Source organism: Vollenhovia emeryi, unplaced genomic scaffold, assembly GCF_000949405.1.
Source record: "Vollenhovia emeryi isolate VEMERY1.0 unplaced genomic scaffold, V.emery_V1.0 DF939155.1, whole genome shotgun sequence".
In the NCBI taxonomy this organism is placed as follows: Eukaryota; Metazoa; Arthropoda; class Insecta; order Hymenoptera; family Formicidae; genus Vollenhovia; species Vollenhovia emeryi.
In genome coordinates this window covers 1573973-1597537 of record NW_011967211.1, presented here as the reverse complement: position 1 = coordinate 1597537, position 23565 = coordinate 1573973, and the positions used below count along the sequence as shown (strand labels likewise).

At 38.0% G+C, this 23565-nt stretch overlaps 6 protein-coding genes across 18 annotated transcripts in view; 2 read left to right on the top strand and 4 right to left on the bottom strand.

Annotated features, from left to right (window-relative positions):
• Positions 1-290: 290 nt before the first annotated feature.
• LOC105565150 (ankyrin repeat domain-containing protein 40-like) lies at positions 291-1847 on the top strand. Its single transcript, XM_012018122.1, has 3 exons — positions 291-684; positions 946-1259; positions 1404-1847. The coding sequence occupies exons 1-3, from the start codon at positions 566-568 to the stop codon at positions 1748-1750; spliced, it is 780 nt and encodes a 259-aa protein (XP_011873512.1). The 5' UTR covers positions 291-565; the 3' UTR covers positions 1751-1847.
• Positions 1829-3954, bottom strand: LOC105565151 (ribosomal L1 domain-containing protein CG13096). Its single transcript, XM_012018123.1, has 4 exons — positions 3880-3954; positions 3365-3636; positions 2601-3166; positions 1829-2523 (listed from the first exon to the last, which is right to left on the bottom strand). The coding sequence occupies exons 1-4, from the start codon at positions 3898-3900 to the stop codon at positions 2270-2272; spliced, it is 1113 nt and encodes a 370-aa protein (XP_011873513.1). The 5' UTR covers positions 3901-3954; the 3' UTR covers positions 1829-2269.
• Positions 3917-8509, top strand: LOC105565152 (GPI inositol-deacylase). The gene is made up of 11 exons (XM_012018124.1): positions 3917-4219; positions 4445-4625; positions 5028-5181; positions 5278-5382; positions 5482-5585; positions 5645-6088; positions 6195-6442; positions 6517-6942; positions 7011-7397; positions 7498-7875; positions 7989-8509. The coding sequence occupies exons 1-11, from the start codon at positions 3951-3953 to the stop codon at positions 8266-8268; spliced, it is 2976 nt and encodes a 991-aa protein (XP_011873514.1). The 5' UTR covers positions 3917-3950; the 3' UTR covers positions 8269-8509.
• Positions 8510-8665: 156 nt separating this feature from the next.
• Positions 8666-11438, bottom strand: LOC105565153 (nucleoside diphosphate-linked moiety X motif 6). Its single transcript, XM_012018126.1, has 4 exons — positions 10873-11438; positions 9779-10087; positions 9315-9517; positions 8666-9097 (listed from the first exon to the last, which is right to left on the bottom strand). Exons 1-4 carry the CDS (start codon positions 11072-11074, stop codon positions 8912-8914), a joined length of 900 nt encoding a protein of 299 aa, XP_011873516.1. The 5' UTR covers positions 11075-11438; the 3' UTR covers positions 8666-8911.
• Positions 11439-11984: 546 nt separating this feature from the next.
• Positions 11985-16982, bottom strand: LOC105565148. 11 transcript variants are annotated; one of them, XM_012018116.1, is made up of 6 exons: positions 16478-16977; positions 16172-16323; positions 15852-16072; positions 14085-14481; positions 13612-13825; positions 11985-12548 (listed from the first exon to the last, which is right to left on the bottom strand). In XM_012018116.1, the coding sequence occupies exons 3-6, from the start codon at positions 16024-16026 to the stop codon at positions 12273-12275; spliced, it is 1062 nt and encodes a 353-aa protein (XP_011873506.1). In that variant the 5' UTR covers positions 16027-16072; positions 16172-16323; positions 16478-16977; the 3' UTR covers positions 11985-12272. The 11 variants fall into 11 exon arrangements, with proteins under 11 accessions (XP_011873506.1, XP_011873504.1, XP_011873502.1 ...); XM_012018114.1 differs by having other exon boundaries at positions 15852-16097; positions 16478-16976; XM_012018112.1 differs by having other exon boundaries at positions 15852-16323; positions 16478-16661; positions 16774-16976.
• Positions 16983-18108: 1126 nt separating this feature from the next.
• LOC105565147 (lactosylceramide 4-alpha-galactosyltransferase-like) overlaps positions 18109-23565 on the bottom strand; it is a 10076-nt gene continuing 4619 nt past the window's right edge. For all 3 annotated transcript variants that reach the window (XM_012018108.1, XM_012018110.1, XM_012018109.1), the window contains exons 2-4: positions 23073-23283; positions 21540-22147; positions 18109-19828 (exon numbers count right to left, since the gene is read on the bottom strand). In XM_012018108.1, the coding sequence (XP_011873498.1) occupies positions 19559-19828; positions 21540-22147; positions 23073-23274 (1080 nt within the window). In that variant the 5' untranslated portion in view covers positions 23275-23283 and the 3' untranslated portion in view covers positions 18109-19558. The remainder of the gene's footprint in view (positions 19829-21539; positions 22148-23072; positions 23284-23565) is intronic.

Below are 23565 nucleotides of genomic sequence, written 5' to 3'. Positions count from 1 at the left end.
TACTGAAAAATTCTTGGAATTTTAGATAGTGCCACCTTCTTGCTGATCATGTTCTCCTGATACTTTCTCAGTTTTTGGGATTCTCAATTTTCGCGATTTGAAGTTTCCAATTCTCGGAAGACCAATTCTTAGAAATGCTGAAAAATGTTGGTTTGCCGCGTGTTGCTTTCGCAACGTGTTGGTTTGCCGCGTGTGTACAAAAATCCTGTGATTGGTTATAATAAAAACATGTCGGATGCGCAGTACGGATCGGCGCGAACGTGAAACAAAAGAGCGAGTGCCCATACTGGTTATACTGTGGTTGGAGTACTTGGAGTGGACAGTTACGACAGTAAACTGAGTAAACTCGCGGTCGCGACTCCGAGGAGGGATTCCGGAATGGAAAACGGAATCCAGAATAGAGGAACGACACGATTCCAACGATCGTAAACTAGAAAACCTTTTATCGAGTTTGTTTTCCGAGACGGCGCGGCGCATTGGAATCTCCCAAGCTATCGAGCACGAATGTAGTATCACTAACGAGAATGCGACGTACTATAACGCGGTGCGTGTAAAACGTTGCAAAATGGAAAGAATGCTCGAGGACCGTCTGAGGGAGAGGGTTTGCGTCGGCGACACGGACGGCGTGAAAGATCTCTTGAATCTAGGCGTCGACGTTAACGCGCGAGATCCCGACAGCGGATGGTACTTATCACTCCAGCTTTGTTTTCATATCTTCCCAGGGAGGCAGGGCTCGCACAAAAATACACCCCTTTCACCTACATTTATTTATTCCTTTTCAATCCTGTATGGAGCTTATACTCGCTTGAAATATTAATCAAATAGAGCAACTCACGTTCTACCGCATGAGAAATTGCACTCTCATGCAGAAGTAACAAATTAGATTTAGCAAAACTCCGCAATACTGTATTGTTCACTCTTGTTCGTTCATTCGTGCGTCTCAAGGACTGCTCTACATTGGGCGTGCAAAGAGGGATACTTGGACATGGTTGCTCTACTCCTGAAAAGTGGCGCCGACGAAACTCTGCGATCTGAAATAGGCGAAACCCCAGGGTCTGTCTGCAGCAACCAACAGATCTTGTATCTTCTAAACACAAACGATGATCTTGAGCGGATCATGTACGATTCGTCGTTACGCGCGGTCACATCCGCGTACGCTCCGCCAGATTTTCTGCGAGCCCCTGCAAACCCTTCAAAAGTCCGAAATAACGTGCACGACAAGACGTGTGCGTGCAGACCCGTCGCGTCGCTTCAAGACGGTTCGATATACTGATGCAATTTCTTTAGTTACACGATAATTATCTGCAATTTTAAACGATACAATATTTGAGATCTTGAAGCTACATAATGATTTATTATGGCGCACCGCAATATATAATTGTATTCTAATGATGTATTTTTAGAATTGGTATTAAAAATCCGGGTTGCCAATACAGCGGATCCAGATTTCATAGAGGTGGAATTGGCGCGAAGCGAGCTGACATATCAGGCTCTGTTGTGTCTGTGCTGCAAGGAGCTGGCTCTCAATTTGCATCAAATTCAGAAGCTGCGAAAACTACCGAACACCAGATTGAGAAGAGACAAGGACATTCAGAGACTTCAAAACTTGCAAGAGATCGAGGTGGTCGTAGACGCGACGAACGTGTACAAGAGCATGCAGAATGCTAACGGTGTCGCCAACAGCTTGCCAACGTTGCCGGCTAATGGATATCAGAGTATATCTAAGAAGGATCAGACCATTTTGTATTGATCATCCGCATTGAGAAGGCAAACCTTAATCACAGTTTCAAATATTTACACACAATCTAGTAGATTAATAAAACAGAAATTATTTGTTAAGCAAAAAATTGCCTTTATTTGTCAGATAACGGTACCCAAGAAATAATATCCTGTTCAAAAGGTAATCAAGTAAAAAAAAGGCTGAAAATTGAAGGACCGTGAAAACTCTGCTACTACTTTGAAATTTAGGAAAAAATAATCACAAATACTTTTGAAATATATATTAATTTAATATTTTATATCGAAAAAACAGTGATCTCCCTCGTTCGCATTACGAATGTGACGAAAACGTAATACATCACCAGACACTGTGTCTCGCGTCAAGCGTAGCTAGAACCGCGCGCGAGATTTAATTTACGTGAACTCTTGTTACTTTGAAAGCTTGTAAAAAAGTAATCACGAATACTTTTGAAATATACAATAGTGTGTAAATTTAATTTTCATTCAATTAATATTAATGAAATCAATATGAAATTTATATTATACAATATTATGTATTTAAAGTTTTTGCACGATCACTTTTCTTACTAGATTTCAAGGTAATAGTTTTCGCGTTCTTTAAATTTTTAGCTGTTTTCTTTGTGACTTTCTTATCATGTTTTTTGATAATTACTGTGCCTTCGGGTTTAACTGTGACCGTAGCGTCGTATGATAATGTCGAAAGCTCTCCCTCCACATCGCGGTAAGCTTTCGGTCTCTTCGGCTGTATCTTGATTTTACGTTGATCGACCGTGTTTTTATCCTCTGAAATTCACAAAACTTGTTTAAAGAAACTGCCTATAACGTTAATGAACTAAACAAGTCATTTTTCAATCACTTACTTAACGTCATGTAGAAAGGCAGTGCCAGAGTGGTTGTGCCCTTCAGTCGGAGAGCTCGTATGTTTGCCCAACCGCCCGGATAGTTTTTGGATAGTTTCTTGCAGGCAGCCAATATATTTTTCAGGATATGCTTCTTGTCCATGGACGTGTTCCCGATTTGCATCATATGAGTATCGCCGTGAGAATGAAGCAGCATACTGGTCTTCCTCAATGCGTAGTCGATCTCGTGCTTCAAGTCCTTGCTCTCAATCTTGATCGAGGTCGGTAGCTTCCTTTTCTTGGTGAAGTGTTTCCCTAACAAGTGAGACATGTGGCCAGCGATGCGACCGTCGACGAGAAAGTGATCGTAGCTGGCAAGGAGTTTCTTCTTCAATTCGAATTGATCGAACTCGGTCTTGATGCGATTCATAGGTATTATTTCGTTCACGCAAGTGCATCCATGCTTTTGCAGCAGATCTCTGTAGTACTCCACCGTTGGCTCGTAATCCTTTTTTCTTCCTCTCTGCAAGTCGCAAACAAGCAAAGCTACTTCGTCGTCTGGAGCCACTATTGAGTACGGCAACAATCTGTAAACAAACCAAAAAGAAGTTTAAATAAAAACTCGCCGGGAACGCAACAGCGCTTCACTACGCGCGAGTCGTCATCATTGTGGAGTTTCTAATCAGAAAATCTCATAAGGATCCATTGGTAATTACAAGACATAATCATGTGACATTTTAATTGCGAGAAAGTGAACGTTTATCGAGATCCGCAGGTCTACTCACATCCTCATCTGTCTGCGAGGCATCTGTGGGACTTTGACGCTGGTCACTTGTACGAATATCGGCTGAGCCTCCTCGGCGAGAAGATTGTTCGTCTCCTTCAACTGTTCTTGAGTCAGGTGAAAAATCGCAGAAATGCACTGTAGAATTTGCTTCTTCGACAGCTCCTTGAGGTTGAACTCCTCGGGCGAGTCCTCGGTTGTCGCAGTCTCGGAACTCGCTCGTTTCCGCTTCCGCGTCGCTTGCGTGGACTCCGCGCTCTTTCGCCTCGTTTTCTGTGCACCGTCCATATTTTAATGAACGTCTACATCTACTCTACGCACCGGCGATACTCTCTCCGCTTTCCTCTGCGTTTGACCGCGACCACGTGGCGATTCGAGACGCAGCGGTCAGCGCGTCGATGCCGTCGTGTTTCCACCGTTATTTAATAGCGACGGTGATCGGACGAGAATCCGCGTGTCCGACGCGACAAATTGAGAGGAAAATGGTCTCGAAATAGGATTAAAGACTTAAAATACCTCATCACCGGCGGGACGCATGGCTCGGCTACGCAGGAAGGCGACAAAACGGAAGAGGCCTCTCGCAACGAATGCCGAAGGAGGGGGCCAAAGTTGCCAGATTACGCGGAATATCCCTAGCACTCGACCCCACTCGGTTCCACGCGAACGCGAAAACGAACGAACCCGCTGGCTCGTTTTCAACGCGGAAGCCCACAACACCGAGGGCGCACACGAACGAACCAATTGCCGCGCATGCGTCGAAATTTTATTCGAAATCGCGTTTTTGTTTCAATATCGGAAGAAATTATAACCTCGGAGTCCCGATGAATGCCGACGAAAGTGATAAGGACCTGACCTGGTATGCAATTTTTTCAATTTCGTCCGGTACCTTGTCGTATTTTGGCGAAAATTTATGCAACTTTCTGAATTTTCTATCCCGTATCAAATCAGTTGTGTCGCCTGTACTGTAATCTATTCGAGTAGGCCGTCCAACGGTCTTGAAGGATAGAAATGTCAGCAGTAGGCCGGCATCGAGGTAAATAATATACAACTGTGTCGGATAATGAGTCTCTTCCAATTGAAGGTTCGAGAAGGGTCAGGTACTCAAAATGGTCTCGTTGAAATGGCTAATAATCTACGGTTCGCTGGCGCCGTTTTTTATCATGCTCACTACGCTCTACGTTCTCGGAGTGGCGAGGTATGTCACCGACTTGGAGGAGAACACGTGCGAGATGACGTACATGTTCGAGTATCCGCAGTACGTGGTACGTGGACACGCGATTCGTGCCTAACTGCTACCACCTCACCTCCCTTGGCCCCGGTTTTTCGGAGACAGCCTGCCATGTGGGAATAGGGATTGCACTTTGATCCACGCTTGAACCCTTATTTACCTGTGCTACATTACGCCAAGTTTTGGGGACCAATTCTGTGTCTCGCACTATAGCGCTGCAAGTGAGTAGCTTTGTCTCTGTCTAACTGTTCCCTTAGAAAGGGACAAAGCCGCTCACTTTTGGCACTTTCGCTATATTGTAAGATACAAAATTGATCCTCCGAACATTTCAACTTTAGATGTTTGTTTCTCCTCGTCTTTTCACCGACGCCTAAAGTTTGTCGCCTAGATGTATGAAATATTTTTGCACATTTTAAATTTATGTGTTATATTTTAGAGAATATCTTTGAAAGATGATATAGAAGAGAAATACCCGCGATTTGGATTGTACGCCTATGGAGAAGGTTTTCAAACGGAAAAGTTGAGAAGAATGCACTTTTCCGGTATACCAGTTCTTTTTATACCAGGCAATGCTGGATCTCACGAGCAAGGTTTACGTCGCTTTATTAATGAGCCAATTTGACGATAAATTTTTATCATTGGAAGACCGATATTTAAATCTGTGTTTGCATTAAAAAAATTTTTAGTACGATCCATTGCTTCGGTGAGTTTGAGTAAGAGCCGAAAGACTTCCTTCCACTTTGACTTTTTTACTGTTTCATTCAGTAAGGATTATTCTGCGTTCTACGGAGGTACAAATATAAAGATAATTTTACGTAAAACATCTCTATTAGCGTATCGATATACTCGTGTGCATAATATTAATCGCCATTGTAATTTATTAATGCAAGGTATACTTATGGAACAAACTGTGTACGTCTCGCATTGTATAAAGGCAATACTAGCTCTGTACAAGGGCAGGATGGACAACGTTGTGTTGATTGGTCATTCTATGGTGAGAAACGCAGATTTGTGTTGTTGAGAATAGTCCAAGTTAACTGTTATCTCTTTCAGGGTGGTATTGTAGCGAAGGGTGCTCTGCTGCTAGCACCAAATATGAACGCTTCGTTTGCAAGTATGATAATAAACTTGGCTACTCCTCATACTCCCTCTTTAGTCCTCGATAGTGTCCTCGCCAATTATTATCACGAGCTGGAGATACGTATGCACCAGATTAAGGATGCGGGCGTAAAGACAGTGTCGATTGGAGGTGGGCCGCGCGACATACTTGTACCCGCCGTGCAAACTTTCGATCACACAGCGGATATCAATGTTCTTTCTACGAGTATACCGGTCGTTTGGAAATCCACAGATCATTTGAGTATCTTATGGTGTAAACAGCTAGTATTCGCGATTGTGCGTTCGCTGTTTGATTCCGTAGATTATTCGGCGAAGCCACTTAAAATTACATCGGACCCTAGTTTGAAGATGGAATCTCTGTCCTATCACTTCTTACGAGTAAGAAGAATTATTGTCGATGATACTAGATTATGTAAATACGATATAAAGAAATGCCTGATGATCCTAAATTAATAAATTTTTATGTATGAAACTGCAATTTCAGCATACCTCGGGCAAGAAACTGTATCGTTGTGCCGATAGAATTCAATTCGAAGCCGATGGCGAATGGGTGAATATACCTCAACAGTATGTCTGGAATAATAACGGAGTTAAAAAGTCCTCTACCATATATCTTGCGGTGGAACTATTTCATAAATCTGACTTCTTAACTATTGATGCAATCAATTTACAAAACAAGGATTGGTTGTTTGTGTGCTCAGCATTAAAGAAAGAAGGCCAAAAACCAATTTGGTAACATTAAATTACATTATTATCCCTACAGAAGAAAGTTGCTTACGTCTAAATTTTAATATGCGCTTTTACAGCGAATGGGGTTGGAATTTGACAAATAAAACAAGAATTTTACCTGACCCTTCATATCGACCGAGGAGGACTGTTGATCTAAATCTAAAAGAGATAAAGTATCCGCATATCACGCATGCCGTTGTGAGAATAACTCCAGCTGATTTGGAGAAATATCTTACAATCAGCTTCGATTCCTATTTTTACAACAATCGAATCGAATCTACAAGAAATAAATTTTTACATCCTAAATATCTCTTTGGCTTTCGTGGACCTAATTTGATTGAAACTGTCAAAGGAAGTGTGAGACATTACGTCACACTTTCCAACATTATAGACGCAATCACAATCGATTTGAAGTCGCCTAATTGCCCCAAGCACCACGCTATTGTTGAGTTACTAGAGGGGTCGAATGAAGGGTCGACTCAATCGAGAATCTTCACGAATGTGTAAGTATAGTTTGCAATAAAAACCAAACTTTGCGTAAGCTCTTTCTACGTTCGCAATTACGATGCAGAGACGACGGTCCAAAAACGATGAAAATACAGACGCTCTATGGACATTCCAATGACACAGCAAGTTTAAGAGTGACGCTAGAATCAGACTGCATTTATATGATTAATATTCAACCTGGAGGAATCGTAGATAAGGTTTCTTGTCGAATACGAGACCGTTGGCCATTACTTTACATGGCTGTTATCAGTTTACTCCTACTTTTCGTCTCTACGAGGATACATTACGATTCAGATATTGTACCAACAATAGTCACTACCATAATATTATCCTTCTTCTACAACGTTACTTACGAAACCTGCATCGCTCTGTGTATCATTGGCATATCTGCGATTGGTGTATGTTGCTCCGTCATATTTCTTGGTGCTGTTGCACATGGAATAGCCGTCAGGTACAGGTTTTGTTATTTATATTAAGATAAAAATGTTTTCTTTATCAAATGCATTTTACAAAATTGTGCAGTAACGATTTTTGGTGAAATATTTTTATAGGTTCTTGGCGCGTGCAATAGCGTTCTCAGTAACATGGTCAGACTGGTTATTGAGCGGTCTAAACCAGCTGCCGTTTATTACCACTGTCCTCGTGCTGTCTGTAATTCCAGCAACATGTGGAGCTCTTGGTATGCTAATCTCGGTATTCCTTTACTTTTTGAAGTTAACAAGGATGTACGAAGATTATTTAGAGGACATATTACTGGCCCCACTCCAACATTTCAATTGGTTCAAACGTTTCAAGAATATAAGGAGCGAAGAAGAAAATGACAAAAGTATCAGTCAAGAGATATACAATCATCTTATTCTGTTTCTGTTGTACGCTTTTGCTGCAATTCCAGCAATTCCATCAGTCCTAGTTTGGGCAAAGAATTTCAGGTATCGTCCATTAAGATTCTCGATTTAAGGCTTTCGTTTTCTCGCTACAATAATATTGTGATAGAAGCGATAAAAATTAGTTACCGAAAGTGAATGCTTATTACTTATTACAGCTACGATATGAGACTCTCTACTGAAGACTCTGTCCTAATGACAAGTTGGGTAATATTAGCTGCATGCAGCACATTAGGTATTGTACAGATTTCTCCTATTCGTAAGGGTTATCGCTCGCTTATATTAAGCAATACATTACGTTTCGTGAGTTGGGTCATTCTTTCCACGACAGCAGCTCCGCGTCCGTCCTTTTATCAATGGTGTATGCCACCTCTTACTGCCCTAGTAGTAACGTTTATCACATTAAATTCTATAATTCCTCATGGACGGTCTGATTAAATTATTAATTAAAGAGAAGAATTATTATACATAATTTACAGTTTACATTAATTGGCACAAATATATTTACAGTTTTGCCTATTGTTCATCATTAATTTTGTACAATAATCCGAATTTATGACCATAGCAACATATATTTAAAATTGCCACACGTTTCTAATATTATAACTCGAACAAATGATAAAACATCACAGCGTGACGTATGAGTATTATTTTATATAAAAGTAATCAAAATGTAATCATGCAAGATCATGTAAGATAAAACTTGCATTAAGACAGCTCGTTTAGCACATACCGTGTTAACAATAATTGTGAGATAGCCAAAGGATATTTATAACTATAATATAAAAACTTTATTATTAACTTATTGTGAGATATGTGATATAATATGTAAGTCTTCAAATTAATATACAATTTATTAGTTTCTCAAAATATCTGGTCCTTAATTTGCAATATTATTTAACATTTTAATATCATTATTTAATTATATTATCTATTATTAGCTTGTATATTTCTATTTTATTTCTATAGTAATGGTAGAAACAGAAACCTTAGTGGCATGTTTTCCGCATTATTGCTATTATTATAAAATGTCTAGTATTTCATTCTATATACACATCTTTTTTTTTTTAAGATAAAACGTTTATTCTACAGATGCATCTCCAATGTCTGTATTCTCCACACTGTATACACATATTTGCTTTTTTGTAAGGGGATGTACTCCATAATTTACAACCATGCCCATTTGGTGTCGAAGAAAATCTATTGTTTTTGTTGCTAAAGTTTTATTATTTGCATGTACTTCTGGATGTTGCATGAATTCGCTTAGCTGGAAAGATAATAGAAATTTATGGATTGGAAGTTATGTGATATTTCAGGATGCAGATGTGCTACACATTGATAGTATCGCAATACGTTTCAATAATATGTCAACCAAGTATGATACTTGCAGGTTTTGTTATAAGATCATGTACAAATTCGATATAAATATACTTCTGGATTTTTTTGGCAATGTGAGAAATGAATATCTCTACAACTTCTTCTACCTTCATCCATTTGCATTCAGAGATCTCCCGTTTGCAGCTCTCGATTTCAAAATTCTGAGGTGTTAGGTACGCAATCATGTATATATCCGAGCACCCGAAGGAATAATCGTGCCCGTGTCTAAAAGATATTAAACATTTGAAGTCTGCCTGAATTCCCGTCTCTTCCAGAACCTCTCTTTTGGCTGCCGTTTCAATGTTCTCTCCTGGACAATTATATGTAGATATCATGTACAATAGGAATCACTGGTGCCTTCCTACATGAATCTAGTGTACATATACAACGGTACTTCAACGTATGAGGCACAACGGGTGCTTTCCAGCAACGTACACAGGCGACACTGTGTTACAGTGAATCGCTATCTTTGTTGTTTGCCATTATTAAACGAGAATAAAATGATTCTCTATATTACACTCTGTGTCAATCTGTGTCTCTTGCTGGAAAGCAGCCAATCGCTTCAAGATACCTGGCTCTACGTAGCCTCCTGGAAGCTTCCAGCTTGCTTTAGTAGGGGCATATCTTTCTTTGATGACAAGAATTTCGCCGGTATCCTTGTTGAACACAAATGCGCCAACGCCTAAAAATGTATGCGCATATTTTGGGACATTACACTCCTCGTCGGTGGGCAACCAACGATATAACATGACGTATTCTTCTTTCGCATGATGGAAGATGAATCCATGCCCTGTTAATATCGGAACCCATTCGGTGTGCGGTATGTGCACGCGAAACCATATAGTGCGTCTCTTGTCCCTTGTCCATTGCTCTAAAGAATCTATAAAGGTATTTAGTGATTACATGTCTAGTATATAGCATAATATACTGCTGTATCAAATTCATTTGATTTTAAGACAAACATAGAACTTGATGAAGAAACAATTCTTGACTATACATGCTTTTATTTTATTATAAATGTGTGGCTTTGCAAAGCAAATAAAATTTAGCCAATTTATGCTCGTTTCTACCAACGCAGTTTAACTTTAATCTCGGTTCAACTTGTATCTTTTTCCAGTCGTACGAATTAGGCCTTCTTTGTCTCTTTTCAACTGTTACTTTAGAAAGAGACGTCCTTGAGACACAGAGAATAACGTCGAGAACAACAGTTATCGTGATCGAGAATCTTTTCTCGTACTTTCTCGAGTCCCGCGCTGTACACTTCAAGCTATTGAAAAATGTACATGAAATTCATTGCAGAATGTCGCTTGCAATTGAACGATCCCGAACGCAGACAAACGTGAATTGAACCAAGATTAAAATTAAGCGACGTTTGGTGAAACCGAGCCTTAGGCTTCACCAAATGTTGTTTCACTTTAATCTTGGTTCAATTCATGTTTGTCTCTTTCAAAAGTAACAGTTGGAAAGAGACAAAGAACGAATTGAGCTAAGCTTAAAGCTAAACAGCGTTGGTGAAGCCTTAGAAAACGATAAGAAATAATTTAAACAGAGTCTAATCTCCATTGGTCAAAACGGGTATCGGAGAGAAGAAAAATTACGTATATTGTATACGATGTAATTAATTATCCTGTACCACATGAGCAAAAGAGCGAGACGCGTCTCTACCTTTGAGACGCTGCGGGAATATCTTATTGTCGCAGATCTCTTCAGCCGAATCGATTGTGATGCCGTTATAGTGATCGTAGTGGCCCTTGAAGATTCGTTGGGCCATCGCGGCGTCTAGCGTGCCTGATCGACCGATACGTGCGCTACGCGAGAGAAAAACGATCGAGCTTCTCGAAGCGCGAAGCAGTCTCGCGCTCGGCATCGGGAGTCGGGACAGTCCGGGACCTCCGCGCGAAGAATATAGATTATCGTCGGGCGGCCATCGCGCGATCTCGCTCGGGAATTGATAACGCGAGTCGGATTTTATCCGGATGCAAGCGGCGTATCGGCAATTTTTCTCATCTCTGCGTCGCTGTTTACGCTGTCAGTCGGCGGCGACGTAACCTCGGCGCGACGAGCCTACGTTTGATCTCGGGTCCGCTCTTTTTGTTCCCTCGAGAGAGGGAGAGAGAATTGCCGCGATAAGCTCCATCAAGATCACGATGATTCAGCATGAACGCTGTATAATAAACGACGCTATTCCTGCGCATAAATATTAATGACATCATAAATCATATACGATGTCACCGCAATCTAACATAACTTCCAAGCGCGTCCAAGGAATTCAGGCCATCAACGCCATCAAGCGGGATTGCGCCATTAGGGGCGAGAGGAAGAACGTCATTGACTGCATCAATGCCATCTACATTCAAGTTTGGCAAACTGGTGAGAGAGTATATCCGGCTCGAGACACTAAAATAAGAGATAGGACACGAGGAATCAACGTCTGATTGGTCCGCCATGTTTTATGCTATTGCCGCTGATTTTCGAATACACGAATTGTATTAATAACGAATAAATTATATAAGGCTCTGAAATGAAAAAGTACAAGTACAGAAAAAGGGAGGCCCAATAAGAGCCAAACGCAAGTTGAAGTGCGCGTGTATTTAATTGCATGAAAAACATATAACTGACATTTTTTTCAATGTAATTAAATATTTGCGCACTTCAACTTAGGCTGTAGGGCATATCCTGGCACCATGATATTAATGTTAAATTGTAACACCAATTTTTAAGGAAATAATCGTTTCAAAGTTAATAAATATATTTTGTCATACTTTTTCCACCTATTTATAAAAAGTAGTTATAGTTATAGAAAATAATATAGTTATAAAAGTTGTATATATATATATATGTTAGAGATAAAAGATTCTTTTTTACAGTTCGTATTCCGAATGAACGAGAATTCGCATGTAATATATACAAAATATTTCAAAGACATACTCGACAAATATCCTAAAAACGAATATTGGACCAACATTGGACCAATATTTAGCCAATGTACAGTGCTACCAGAGTCATAATTTCATTCGTCTACATATACACGCGCACACACACACACATATATTTTGCGTTACGTATTACGCATCGGTTACAACGTTTCGCGAGCTGAAAAAGCTTGTTCCAGCAACTTGGTATATCTTCGGGCAGTGTTGCCTGGCCGCCAATTTGTAGACCGCCGCGTTGTCCGCTTCAGCGTCTCGATGATGGTTCGACAAATGGATCGTCATGGTATTTCTCCCTACCCCCGGCATTTCATCCGCCCTCGTCTCGTTCGGATGAAGCCCCCGCGAACCGGAGGACGTGGGATAGAATTTCTCCGGTGGGTAGATCGCGAACCGCCGACACTCCTTGTCCTGCGAGGCACATCCGTGGAGATGAGGGGGTCAATTCTGTATCTTGCACTATAGTGAAAATGCTAAAAGTGAGTAGCTTTGTCTCGCTCTCTCTTTCTCTAACCGTCCCTTTAGAAAGAAGCAAAACCGTTCACTTTTAGCATTTTCACTGTATCGCCAGATACAAGTTGCGGTCAAGCAAATACTTCGAAGTGTTTCTCTTCTCCTTATATCTTTTTTGAAAGAAAGCAGAAGAAGAAGACTTGGAAACATTTGAGGCGACAGCTTGACCGTAGCTACAGAATTTTGGGCTACCTTCATTTTGCTCGGACCTAAGTAATGATTTGGCGTTCTTGTTTCCAGTTGATTTCCTGATATAACTTTATTTGCTTAAACGTTTTTAATTAAATTTCAGAGAGAGAGAGAGAAACAGAGGTGCGTGTCACGAAACACGAAAAAACCCATACAGCACCAAAGCTTTCAGAAACATATCAGAAAACATTGTTGCAATGTTGCAACGTTTCTGAAATGTTTCTGAAAGCTTCGGTGCTGTATGGGAAGCGTGCTCCCAGATAGCACAAGACACTCCTATGAACATTTTAAGAATATTCTTCAAGAATTTTTGGAATATTCCATAGGTCGTTCTTATATATTTATCTTATGTTCGTTGAACATTCGACTGGCACTACTATACATCTTTTTCGAATGTGAATAGAATAATCTATTGAATATAGAGTGTCGCTTATATTATATGGTATGATCACAGATTTCACTGCCTTTTGCATAAGATAAGCGTATTACACAATAAACAATGTGCAATACATAAACTCGATGAATTTTCAGAAATTATTCTGAACGAATATTCCAAAGACATCCTCGACGAATATTCTAAAAACGTTCTTCTTTGTTATGAATATACGATTTCTATTTGTAATAATCTATACATATGTTTATAGAATATTCGATTCGAATATTCTGAAATTAAGAATATTTGCATTCCAGAAGAATATTCATAGAACTATATGTGTGCTATCTGGGCTTGCTAATGGAGCAGGGTGGATCGCAATATAATAGGTATACTCACGTTTCGCTGATAACAGAGGTTCCATACGGCTTCGGTTACAATTCTGGTGATATTGTATCGCGAATAGTTGTCTGCGTTTATATCTTTAACGATTTCCATACAGGCGTCGGCGAAACTCCTTCCGAAACTCGAGCTCGCGTCGACGCCAAACACGCCGATGTCCATATCTCGATTGTCTTGCACGCCCGCAAAGGTAGTTAGCTCTTCCAACGATCTAAATGCGATCGAATTCTTATTTATTCGCCTAAATTTTAGTATCTGCCTGTCGTTACATGTTGCACCAAGTTCAACAGACGGCAATAATGACACTTATCTACTTGCAATATTTTACAGGCAAAAATATCTTGGAGTTTGAGTATATCGTTACTTGACATGTGCGAAAAGCTTGTTGGAAAATTATCAATTTCGTCAATTGCCTGATTGTTAAATTAGACTTTGAAGCGTTGAAAATAAGAGATAATCGTCCAACTCACGTCAGCACCACACTGTTCAAATTCAGTGACACACCACCAAATTTCCACAGTGTTAACATCCGGACGTAATCGCGAAAGTCTTTGTGCAGCCATTCGTGATTCTCCCATAATTTACGAATGTTTGCCCAGAACCAGTCCTCTATCGGCGTGTCGATAACATACGACGACAAACGCACTCGTCTTATGTACACATTGTTGTAAGTCTCTAAGATATCAACCAATCTCTCAGATTTTTCGGAAAATTGCCCCGTCGCAAGGAATAGCAGGAAGACGTTCAAATTGCGATTATTTCTAGCCGCTGATTCCACGGCACACGCTTGCCGAGGCGTGAGATTCGGTGATGAACACGTTGTCTTGTGGAAAAATATGCATCTGCTTGGAATTAGCATTGGCTGGTCTAGAAATTGGAGGAAAGCAGGTAATATAAAAGAAATTTCAGCGATTCACAGAGCTCTTAAAGCGAAGCATTTAAACAGAAATTAATTAAAAGCGTACGGTTACCGAGAATCCACCATAGAGATTTGAGAGCAAAAGAAAAAAAAACTGTAATATTCACAAAACAAATTTGTCACTGTATTCACTATATTAATAAATTAAAAGATACGTAGGATGGTTTGTAGAACGGCATATTCTTTCTCGTGAATATTTTACAGTTAGCATATTAGATGGAAACTAGATTGATTGTATATTAAAATCAATATGTAGATTGTAAGGTCACCTGAGTCTGTAGTTTATAATTAAAAAATGTATCGTACGAAGATATAAATGTTTCTGCGTAAACATGTTTACGAAGAAAAATAGGAATTTTGAATTAAACAGGAGGAGAGCGCTTGTTGTAATAAGCAAAGCTATGATGATGAATAAAATTATTTCTCGGGAATTGGCCGCTAATTTATTCATATAGAAATTTTAACATGTTATTTGAAAGTAATATATTTGAAAAGTGTGCCAATTACTGCAGCAGAAACATTATTGACCATTTATGTATAATCGTACACTTTATCAGACGTAAAATTGTTCACATTTCGAGGGTATCAGAGATATATTTGATATCTGATAATCAAGTCTTACAACTAGCACAACTATAAGTAGCTCTCATATAAATATTCGATCTCTTCTGCCGTTACCGTGAATATACACGATAAAAGCATTACCGTGTTTCGCGATACAAATGATTAAATTGTGGAGTTTGTTCATACTTTAGTCTGCATTATTTAACGAGACTGCATGAGAAGAGTGGCGTTTTCCTCACATTTGTTGTCACGTTTTATTTCATCCATTAGCAATATTGATTGAGAAAACATTGGTTGCGATGATAATTAATTTTTGTTTTTCCATTTCTATAGTAATTCTTTAAATACTAAAAAGGAACTTGATCAATTACTTGATCTCTTTAAATGTCTAATTTAACATTTCTCAAAAGCTAACAATTTGGAATATACATTTTTAGTTTTCTACTTTATATGTCTCGTTTTTCTCTTCGATAGTTTTTGTAGCCTTCGTAGATTAATTATAAAATAATTTGTCTTTCTTTGCTTCAATTAAAAATGTAAAGTTCTTTTTTAATTTCATTCAAAGATCTCACAAGAGAAAATACACGATACTTTAATAGAATTAAATTTTCGCTCTATTCTTTGTAGTAAAATAACTAAGTAAACAAATATTTGAAATATTTCAAGGGAAAGTGTTCTATATAAAGATCTCTTGGCGTTCGTATCTCGAGATGTGACACTCGAGATGTAACAAAAACTAAAATCTTTAACTGACCCCATTCTCCTTGTCCGAGTTCCATGACACCACTAGATCCGCTCCAGTAGCAAGAAACGTGATTGGCCGAGCTGACGGTAATTAATATCATCGATAATTCCCTCCAAAAGACGCAGACAATAAACGTCAATCCGAGGAGGGAGCAGAATATAAAAACGGCCCGTTGTCTCCTCATAACTGCAGATAAGACTCTGTCCGATATTTCTATTTGATATTTTTGTCTGTTCACGTTGGAAATCCAATTTTCTGTAGAAGATTTTTGTATCGAAACGAGTAGCGTCTTATCAATTAATAGCTGATTATGATATTATGATTGTTACATAATCTTCTATGACGAGCGTGCGGCAAATACTATAGCTCTCAGCTGCTCGATTATTACTGATGTCCTCATAACATCCAGCAGATATGTCTAATGCTCTCGAGTGATGTGGAAATGGATCTAGGTATGGTTTTATGTCACGGATTGTTTACACTTTATTTAAATAAAAAAAATTATAAATTTTTATCGGTTTGCAAACGTTTAGCAATGTAATTAGATTAAATTAACGTTAATAATATATAATATTAACAGAAATAATTTTCTCTAATATAAATGAATTAAATGGATGAATAGATTTGATACTTACAACGATTAGTTACTCGTGCATGAGATTTTGAGACAGAGTTGCGCTTAACCGTGTTTCTGTTATGAGGAATCGATTATCCAAGTCACGTTGGTGATGAGTCACATAGAATAATTAATTTTTCAAGAGCGGAAGCGGCGATGCACATAGGCGACGACTGCAACGGATATCAGACGATGCACTTTTTCTGCAAAATTGAGAAAATACTATAAATTCGTAGATATAGAAAGAACATTGCACGAAGAACATTTAAAAGGAAATGTGAGTGTAAAATTTTGTATTCGACAGTAAAACTTCACAAAGAAAAATGCAGCTTTTGCACAGATGTTGGTCTCATTCGCGTATAACCGAGCGTTGACCTTGGTAACTGCTGCACGCAGCTGTAACTATAGTTTATTACGTGTTATATATAGTTCTTGCGAGGCAAGTCATTGGTATTAATAATCTTCGCAAAAGCGTATCATTCAAGTGGACAAGGCGTCCGCCAATTGGCGAATTAGCCGAACGCCAAGAGATCTTTATATAGAACACTTTCCCTTGAAATATTTCAAATATTTGTTTACTTAGTTATTTTACTAAAAGGTGACGAACATAATTTACTTCCCGCGCGTGCAATTACATTACAATTAGATACAGTTACTAGAGTTTATGCGCAAAAAAATCAAGAATACTAATAAAAAAAAGAAAATGTTATTATGGTATTAAACACAAAGAGCAAAAATTTGCATGCGCGTTCTATTAATAATTGTACTTTATTAATAATATAATGTTTGTATATATAATATTATCTATATCTGATAACTTTTCAGCTCTTAATCGCATTTAATATCTTTGAAATAAAATTAATTATAATCTGCCTATTTTAAGTAAATGAATGGTTTCTTTTATATATACACATATACATATACATATACATATATACATATATATACATATTTATATTCATTCATAAAATACATTTTCAACTATTTTTGATGGCTTATGTTACAAGTTCTTGTATGTAGAAATAGTGTCAAGTATTGCATTTCAAACATTATAAAATATTCTCCTATCATATGTGGCAAATACAAAATTTATAAAATTTTGTTCAATTTAGTGTTATTGCATTCGGAAACATCATTATATAATTTATAGAATTCTATTATACTCTGTAAAAACATATACACGAATATTTCAAGAGTGCATTTTTTAAAATAATGCGTGTTGGTAGAAATGTCGATACATTCGTGTGATTTACTATTGACATTTGTTGATTTATTTATTTATTTTACTATTTTTAATTAATATTGCTATTTTACTATTTATTAATTTTACGAGATTTAATAACTTTACAATGCATGTAAAATAGTATAAAGGTCTACATTACATTTTTCAATCTTAGGCTTCTTTTGACTACTAAGTACTTGAATTTGTTTGACGTATTATACACGCATAATCTATAGGTATCTATAACCAATAGATTTAAGTTTATATTTGAGTTTACACGTTACTATTTTAATATCTCTACATTTCCATCGAGAACATTATTGCTGAATAGGAACTTATGACTATACAAAATTATTAAATAAAAACAAAACATATTCCTTTTATTGCTACCGAAATCAAATTATATATAATAAACACAAAAGATATTAGAGAAAGATGGATATGTATTCATTTACCACGTATATTACAAATTTATGTTCGCATTTGTGCAGCTAAAAATATCTACCTATAGATTATTCGATAAATTGCGTACGTAAATTCAGCCAGTATATTCTTTACGTCATTATTTCCGGTCATAAACTAAAATCGCACAGCCATATGTATCTGATAATATGTTATCGTTCGCAATTTGCAAAAAGATAAATTTCAGTAAAGTTACGATAGTCTGGTATTTAAACTGCCTGTTTATGTACAGCAAATTGTTGTTAATGCAGTAATATTTATAATATCTACAATACAATACAATCAAAAAGCCCAATAACCCAGCTCGCTTTTTTAAGAACTTGAAGAAACTAATCTTACATTAGTCTTAAAAAATGTAATTTTAATTAAGAGTCTCAAATTCTTAAAAAATGGGGTTAACTAGCGTCGCATGCTGAACTCTTTGATAATAATAATATTAGAAACAATTGGTTGTCTTTAATAGTTTGTACCGACAGATTCATTTTGTGTATGTATGTGTATGTGTATGTAACTGCCATTCCGTATGCACCAAATCTTTTGTTTTTTACAGTAGATGCGGACAACAATGGTGTATAAATGTTATGTATGTATTGCTAAATGTATTGCTAAATAGCCTCTGTTTGCTTTGCTGTAAATACTCTGTAAATAATTTCACTTTGAAGACTTTACTGTACCGACAATTAATATACTGTTATACCGAGTAGACTAGATCTGTAATATATTTTATATAGAACAGATATCATTCTCGAGTATGTATAAAATTTATGTAAATTATGTAAATGTACATTCGTTATATATTAAAATTTATTCAGCAAGGATAAACCATCCTGGCCATTTTTAAGATTTATCGAGTGTAAAGAATGTCATTTTAGGAAATTTTGTACGATGGAAACAAAATTGTTCTGCTCTTACGTCAAATGGGAAAAATACGATTTCATGAGCCTCTTCAAGTGTAAAAATAGACTTCTTTGTCTCCATAAGAGGAGAAAATGACCTATTCTTCGTACTAAGCAATCAACGTCTGACTTACGACGAGATTGCCTTATATTTAACTTAAACGTACGAAATTATACGTTAGCAGCTGCATTAAATCGTACAGGGCAGCGATTTATTCTTAATACTTAATCGCTTAACCGCGGTAATTCGTAGTAACGTTTAAAATGGCGTTCGTCTCCATCAAACATTATAAATATATCCTTTATGTATACGCTTAGAGAAAAAGCAGTGAATGGAGTACTTTTCTAAATCAGCCTTTGTCTCATTAAATGCATTTTATCTGACACGACGGGTGTGTCATCGTTCTTCCGATTCAGATAAACTGATCGTTCTACGGATGCCGCGCTTGGAATGTTTCCAATCGCGTTGGTCAAACGAGCGTTCCACTGTTTGTGGTACGATTTGCAACTGCGCGCGGACTCAAAATATCTTGCCGCAATTGTTGAAAATATAGGGACAATAATTCCGTGCGATAACAGCGTACGGCACGTTACTGTTTACTCGCACTTTTTCGGCCTTGCTCAACTTGTTCCACACGTGAATCGCCTTCGCCTTGTTCAGTGTCTTCAAAGTCGCGTTGCTGTCTTTCATCTCGAAATACTTCTTCCACTTTTTATAATGAACCGGATAGAAAACCGATGGCGGGTATACTGTGAAGCCGTGGCAACGGTCGGTTGTCATATCGCGTGCCTACAAAACACAAAAATATTTTGTTAGCTTACTGAAATATCCTTATTCTTACAATTTCCAAGTTTCTTTATATGTGAACAGAGTGCATAGCTATAAGTAAAATTGTTAAAAATAGTTTCATTAACATAGGAAGATTGCTTATGGTCACCAGTAATGAATAAATTCTAACAGGGACTTATGGTCAACCCAACTGGCTAGTAGCTTTATTTAAGTAGATACTACAACGTTTCGACCCTAGTTTGGATCCTTTTCAAGTAATACTGCAATCAACAACAATCATAATTATAATAAATAAGTCAAGTATAAATTAAATTAAAAACGGTAGACTAGTGTAAGTCATGGTAATAAAGTCTAATACGTAGAGTATGTATAAATAAAATTGTAAAGTAATTAAATTAGTAATAAAAATAAAATAAAATAAACCAGGTATAATATTGTTAAGTAAACGAAATAAGTTACGGTACGGTGAGAGTTTCATTAAATTAATATTAATAAAAAATTTAATGCTAATTACCGTATAAATATAGACGTATAACATTAATGTTATAGATATAATAGGTATAGATAGCGAGCTCACGGGAGTGCCGGATTAAAGCATGCAAATAAAAAATTGCACACTTAAAGCATAAAACAAGAATATAGCACTATAAATTATTATTTATAGCACTACTGTTCGTTATCTGTTAAATGTCTGTGTTTGTAATTTGTTATTTGCGTTAGATATAGTATCGCAGATAGAGAATTTCTCTGGTATTTAGGATGCATCTTATACGCGCGTACAATGTAAAAGACTGTAGAAAGACCAATCACGCCGTTCGTTTATAACACTTTCAATAATAATGCATATCCTCTGTCAATTCTTCCATAAGAGTTGGTGAGAACTGACAAACGAAAACAAATTAATTTTTTATGCATTTGATTCGTCGTGGATTAAATCCGCGTGGTTGATTCTGTATTAAGAGAATAATGGACCATATCCGCAGGACGAATCCAACAAATTCAATTAAACGAAGTGAGTCTCTTATTCACGTCACAGATAGACTTTGCTCTTTACTTTGTACATACACGTTAATAGGCCCTGCCTTGTTTAAGCAAAAATTAAGTACACCTAATAATTCTTAATGCCGTGGACTGACGTATTCAAATTTGTTCTACCAGCTTATCATCGCTGTATCACATTTGTTCAAAAGATGATTAAATTCAGTCTCCTCGTTCTTAAATAATTATTCGTTTAACAATGTACCGTTTCAATCATTTATAGTTGTCATAATAAAGGCACGTATGTCCAAACTATTAATATTTATCAAAATAGATATTTTCAGTTTCTTTCCTAAAAGAGTTAGAAATGTTCAAAGTCTTTCAACTCGTTAACTGCCTTCGTTGCGTTAACCGCTTGCGTTGCAAATCCGAGGTGTCGGAGTGCTCTTCCTCCTTTTCCATCTCATTCTCCTCTCTCGCTCACTCGAATGCAAAAGAGCACTCCGACGCCTCGGATTTGCAATGCCGAACGCAGCTAATCTCAAGTTTCTCGAGATAATGGACTTGTTGGAGAGTGCGAAACCGTTCGTTTTCCATAGTTCTATAAAGTTTACAATATTATCTATAATTCTATATGTGGTTGTAAATAATGGCCGACATTAATGTACTTTGTGTTCTAAATCTTTCAGATATGAATTCCCGTTGTTGCGGTTCCTCGATATCCAATACTTACATACATCGTCGCGCAGAGTTTCTGCAGTGTCCTCGTGATAACCCCAGGTCCGTTGTTGCCCCAGACGTCGCCGCGAAAATTCTTTTTCAGATCGCGCACGCAAGCGTCGGCCACGCGTCGACCCAGCTTCGACATATCAAAACCCATGACGCCGGCGGCGACGTCGTCCCAGTCCTCGGCGCCGGCAAAATTTGTCAGACTCTCCAGCGAGCTGGTGACTACTACGTCCAGATCAAGATAAATACCGCCGTACTTCCACAAAGTCAGGTAGCGCAGCATGTCGGACATGTGACTGACCGGCCAATGGCTTTTCTTCAAGACTCCGCTGGTGTACCATGCGTCCAAGGGCGTGTTGTTGACGTACGTCTGCGGATTGATGTGACGGATCCGGATGTTAGGATAATTGTGGAGATGCCTGACGATCTCGCGCGTGCCGTTGGAGAAGTCCGACCTGCTCACGAATAGCAGGTACACGGCCATCGACGGGTTCATCCGCGCCGCCGATTCTACGGCACAGGCTTGCCGAGGGCTTAACACGAGGCCCTCCTCGCCGAAACAAGAAGTTTCGTGGAAGAAGATGTTCCTACCCGGCGTTGGCTTGTCGACGCCTGAAGCACAAGTTTTACCGCAGATGTATTCAAATATCAATTAAGACGTTGCGTTCATTTACGATTCTCTCAGTATTCATCGTGATACTCGCAACCTTGTCAAGTTATCGGAATGTACACAAATTAACCGCCAAAAACCAGAATGTTGAGATTAATTACAAAAGCCAATTTCTCAGTACAGATAAAAATTTATCAAATTGTGATCTTGAAAAGGTTCGTAATTAAAAACATTATTATAAAAGATATCTCGAAACAAGATTTACATAGATCTACATTCAGTTCTTCTCGTCTCTCCGATTAGCGTTGTTGCGTTGAATCAGCGCTATTGCAGAAAACAGTTTGAGGCATTGAAACACAGAAAAGAAATAATCCATACAGCACCGAAGCTTTCAGAAACATTGCAACAATGTTTTCTGAAATGTTTCTGAAAGCTTTGGTGCTGTATGGGAAGGAATTTATATAAAGGGAAACAAGTTTGATATTTTTAATTGTGCTGTTGTCACACGTAAAATCAAATAGATGGAATCAATTTCTCATAAATAAAGCCTATCACACAATGGGCGTTTTCCAGCAAGGACACAATGTGACACAGTGTAACACTGTGTCCTTGCTGGAAAACGCCCAATGCCAGGCAACAGGCAACAGACAACAGGAACAGGGAATAGAATTTCTCACGCATTGGATTGGTTGCAAGAAAATTTCTGACGAATCCAACGCGTCAAAAATTCTATTCCCTATTCCTATTGCCTGTTGCCTAGCATCGTGTGATAGGCTTGACCCAGCAAACACAAAGCATTGCAACAACGTTGCGACAATGTTCTATGTTTGCTGGGAATAAAACATCTAAGTCTGATACCAAGATATTTTCGCAACTATAATATTTGTCTAAAAGTCATGTATTTACGAAGATGAGCAATTTTCTTACTTGTTTCCAAGTCAAAGTCACGGATGCCTTTTGTAGTCGACACTTGGTCGTAGCATCTGATATCGTTGACGGTCATCATGTCGAGGAACGGTATCCTTTGGATGATGTTGCTCTCGGTCGAGATCATAAGGATGAGGAGCACGACGGCGAAAGCGAAACCGCACCACAACAATCTCTTTTTCATCTTTGTGGACCTTCTCATTGAATTACACTGTATCCAGAGTGAAGATTAGTCAGGACGGGCTTGTTACGGCGAAACGTTACAAATGCGTTTGTCATCTATGAATATCTTTCATTCTTATCATCCCTTATCGAGACAGGTGTGTTTTATTGTACATAAAAAGTTGTACTTGAAACCCTTTTGCAAAAGTCACCCGCGTAAAGAATATGTTAAGGCTGGTCTACAATACATGGAGTAGGCTGGAGTAAGGAAATAAATCCATTTTATTTCTTACTCCTACTTGAGCTCTTAAGGCCTGTGTCCACGATGCTA

What these genes read in the sequence shown, in the direction of transcription:
- LOC105565150 (XM_012018122.1), top strand. Translation starts at nt 566, where the DNA reads ATGGAAAGAATGCTCGAGGACCGTCTGAGGGAGAGGGTTTGCGTCGGC. An exon ending in CGAGATCCCGACAGCGGATG is followed by an intron (nt 685 to 945) that starts GTACTTATCACT and finishes GTGCGTCTCAAG; the next exon opens with GACTGCTCTACATTGGGCGT. An exon ending in CGTCGCGTCGCTTCAAGACG is followed by an intron (nt 1,260 to 1,403) that starts GTTCGATATACT and finishes ATGTATTTTTAG; the next exon opens with AATTGGTATTAAAAATCCGG.
- LOC105565151 (XM_012018123.1), bottom strand. Translation starts at nt 3,900, where the DNA reads ATGCGTCCCGCCGGTGATGAG. An exon ending in TGCGTCCCGCCGGTGATGAG is followed by an intron (nt 3,637 to 3,879) that starts GTATTTTAAGTC and finishes GACGGTGCACAG; the next exon opens with AAAACGAGGCGAAAGAGCGC. An exon ending in CCTCGCAGACAGATGAGGAT is followed by an intron (nt 3,167 to 3,364) that starts GTGAGTAGACCT and finishes GTTTGTTTACAG; the next exon opens with ATTGTTGCCGTACTCAATAG.
- LOC105565152 (XM_012018124.1), top strand. Translation starts at nt 3,951, where the DNA reads ATGCCGAAGGAGGGGGCCAAAGTTGCCAGATTACGCGGAATATCCCTA. An exon ending in TCGAGTATCCGCAGTACGTG is followed by an intron (nt 4,626 to 5,027) that starts GTACGTGGACAC and finishes GTTATATTTTAG; the next exon opens with AGAATATCTTTGAAAGATGA. An exon ending in GAAGGCCAAAAACCAATTTG is followed by an intron (nt 6,443 to 6,516) that starts GTAACATTAAAT and finishes GCGCTTTTACAG; the next exon opens with CGAATGGGGTTGGAATTTGA.
- LOC105565153 (XM_012018126.1), bottom strand. Translation starts at nt 11,074, where the DNA reads ATGCCGAGCGCGAGACTGCTTCGCGCTTCGAGAAGCTCGATCGTTTTT. An exon ending in ATTCCCGCAGCGTCTCAAAG is followed by an intron (nt 10,088 to 10,872) that starts GTAGAGACGCGT and finishes ATACCTTTATAG; the next exon opens with ATTCTTTAGAGCAATGGACA. An exon ending in CTGAATGCAAATGGATGAAG is followed by an intron (nt 9,098 to 9,314) that starts GTAGAAGAAGTT and finishes TTATCTTTCCAG; the next exon opens with CTAAGCGAATTCATGCAACA.
- LOC105565148 (XM_012018116.1), bottom strand. Translation starts at nt 16,026, where the DNA reads ATGAGGAGACAACGGGCCGTTTTTATATTCTGCTCCCTCCTCGGATTG. An exon ending in TTGAACAGTGTGGTGCTGAC is followed by an intron (nt 13,826 to 14,084) that starts GTGAGTTGGACG and finishes GATCGCATTTAG; the next exon opens with ATCGTTGGAAGAGCTAACTA. An exon ending in ACCTCTGTTATCAGCGAAAC is followed by an intron (nt 12,549 to 13,611) that starts GTGAGTATACCT and finishes TGTGCCTCGCAG; the next exon opens with GACAAGGAGTGTCGGCGGTT.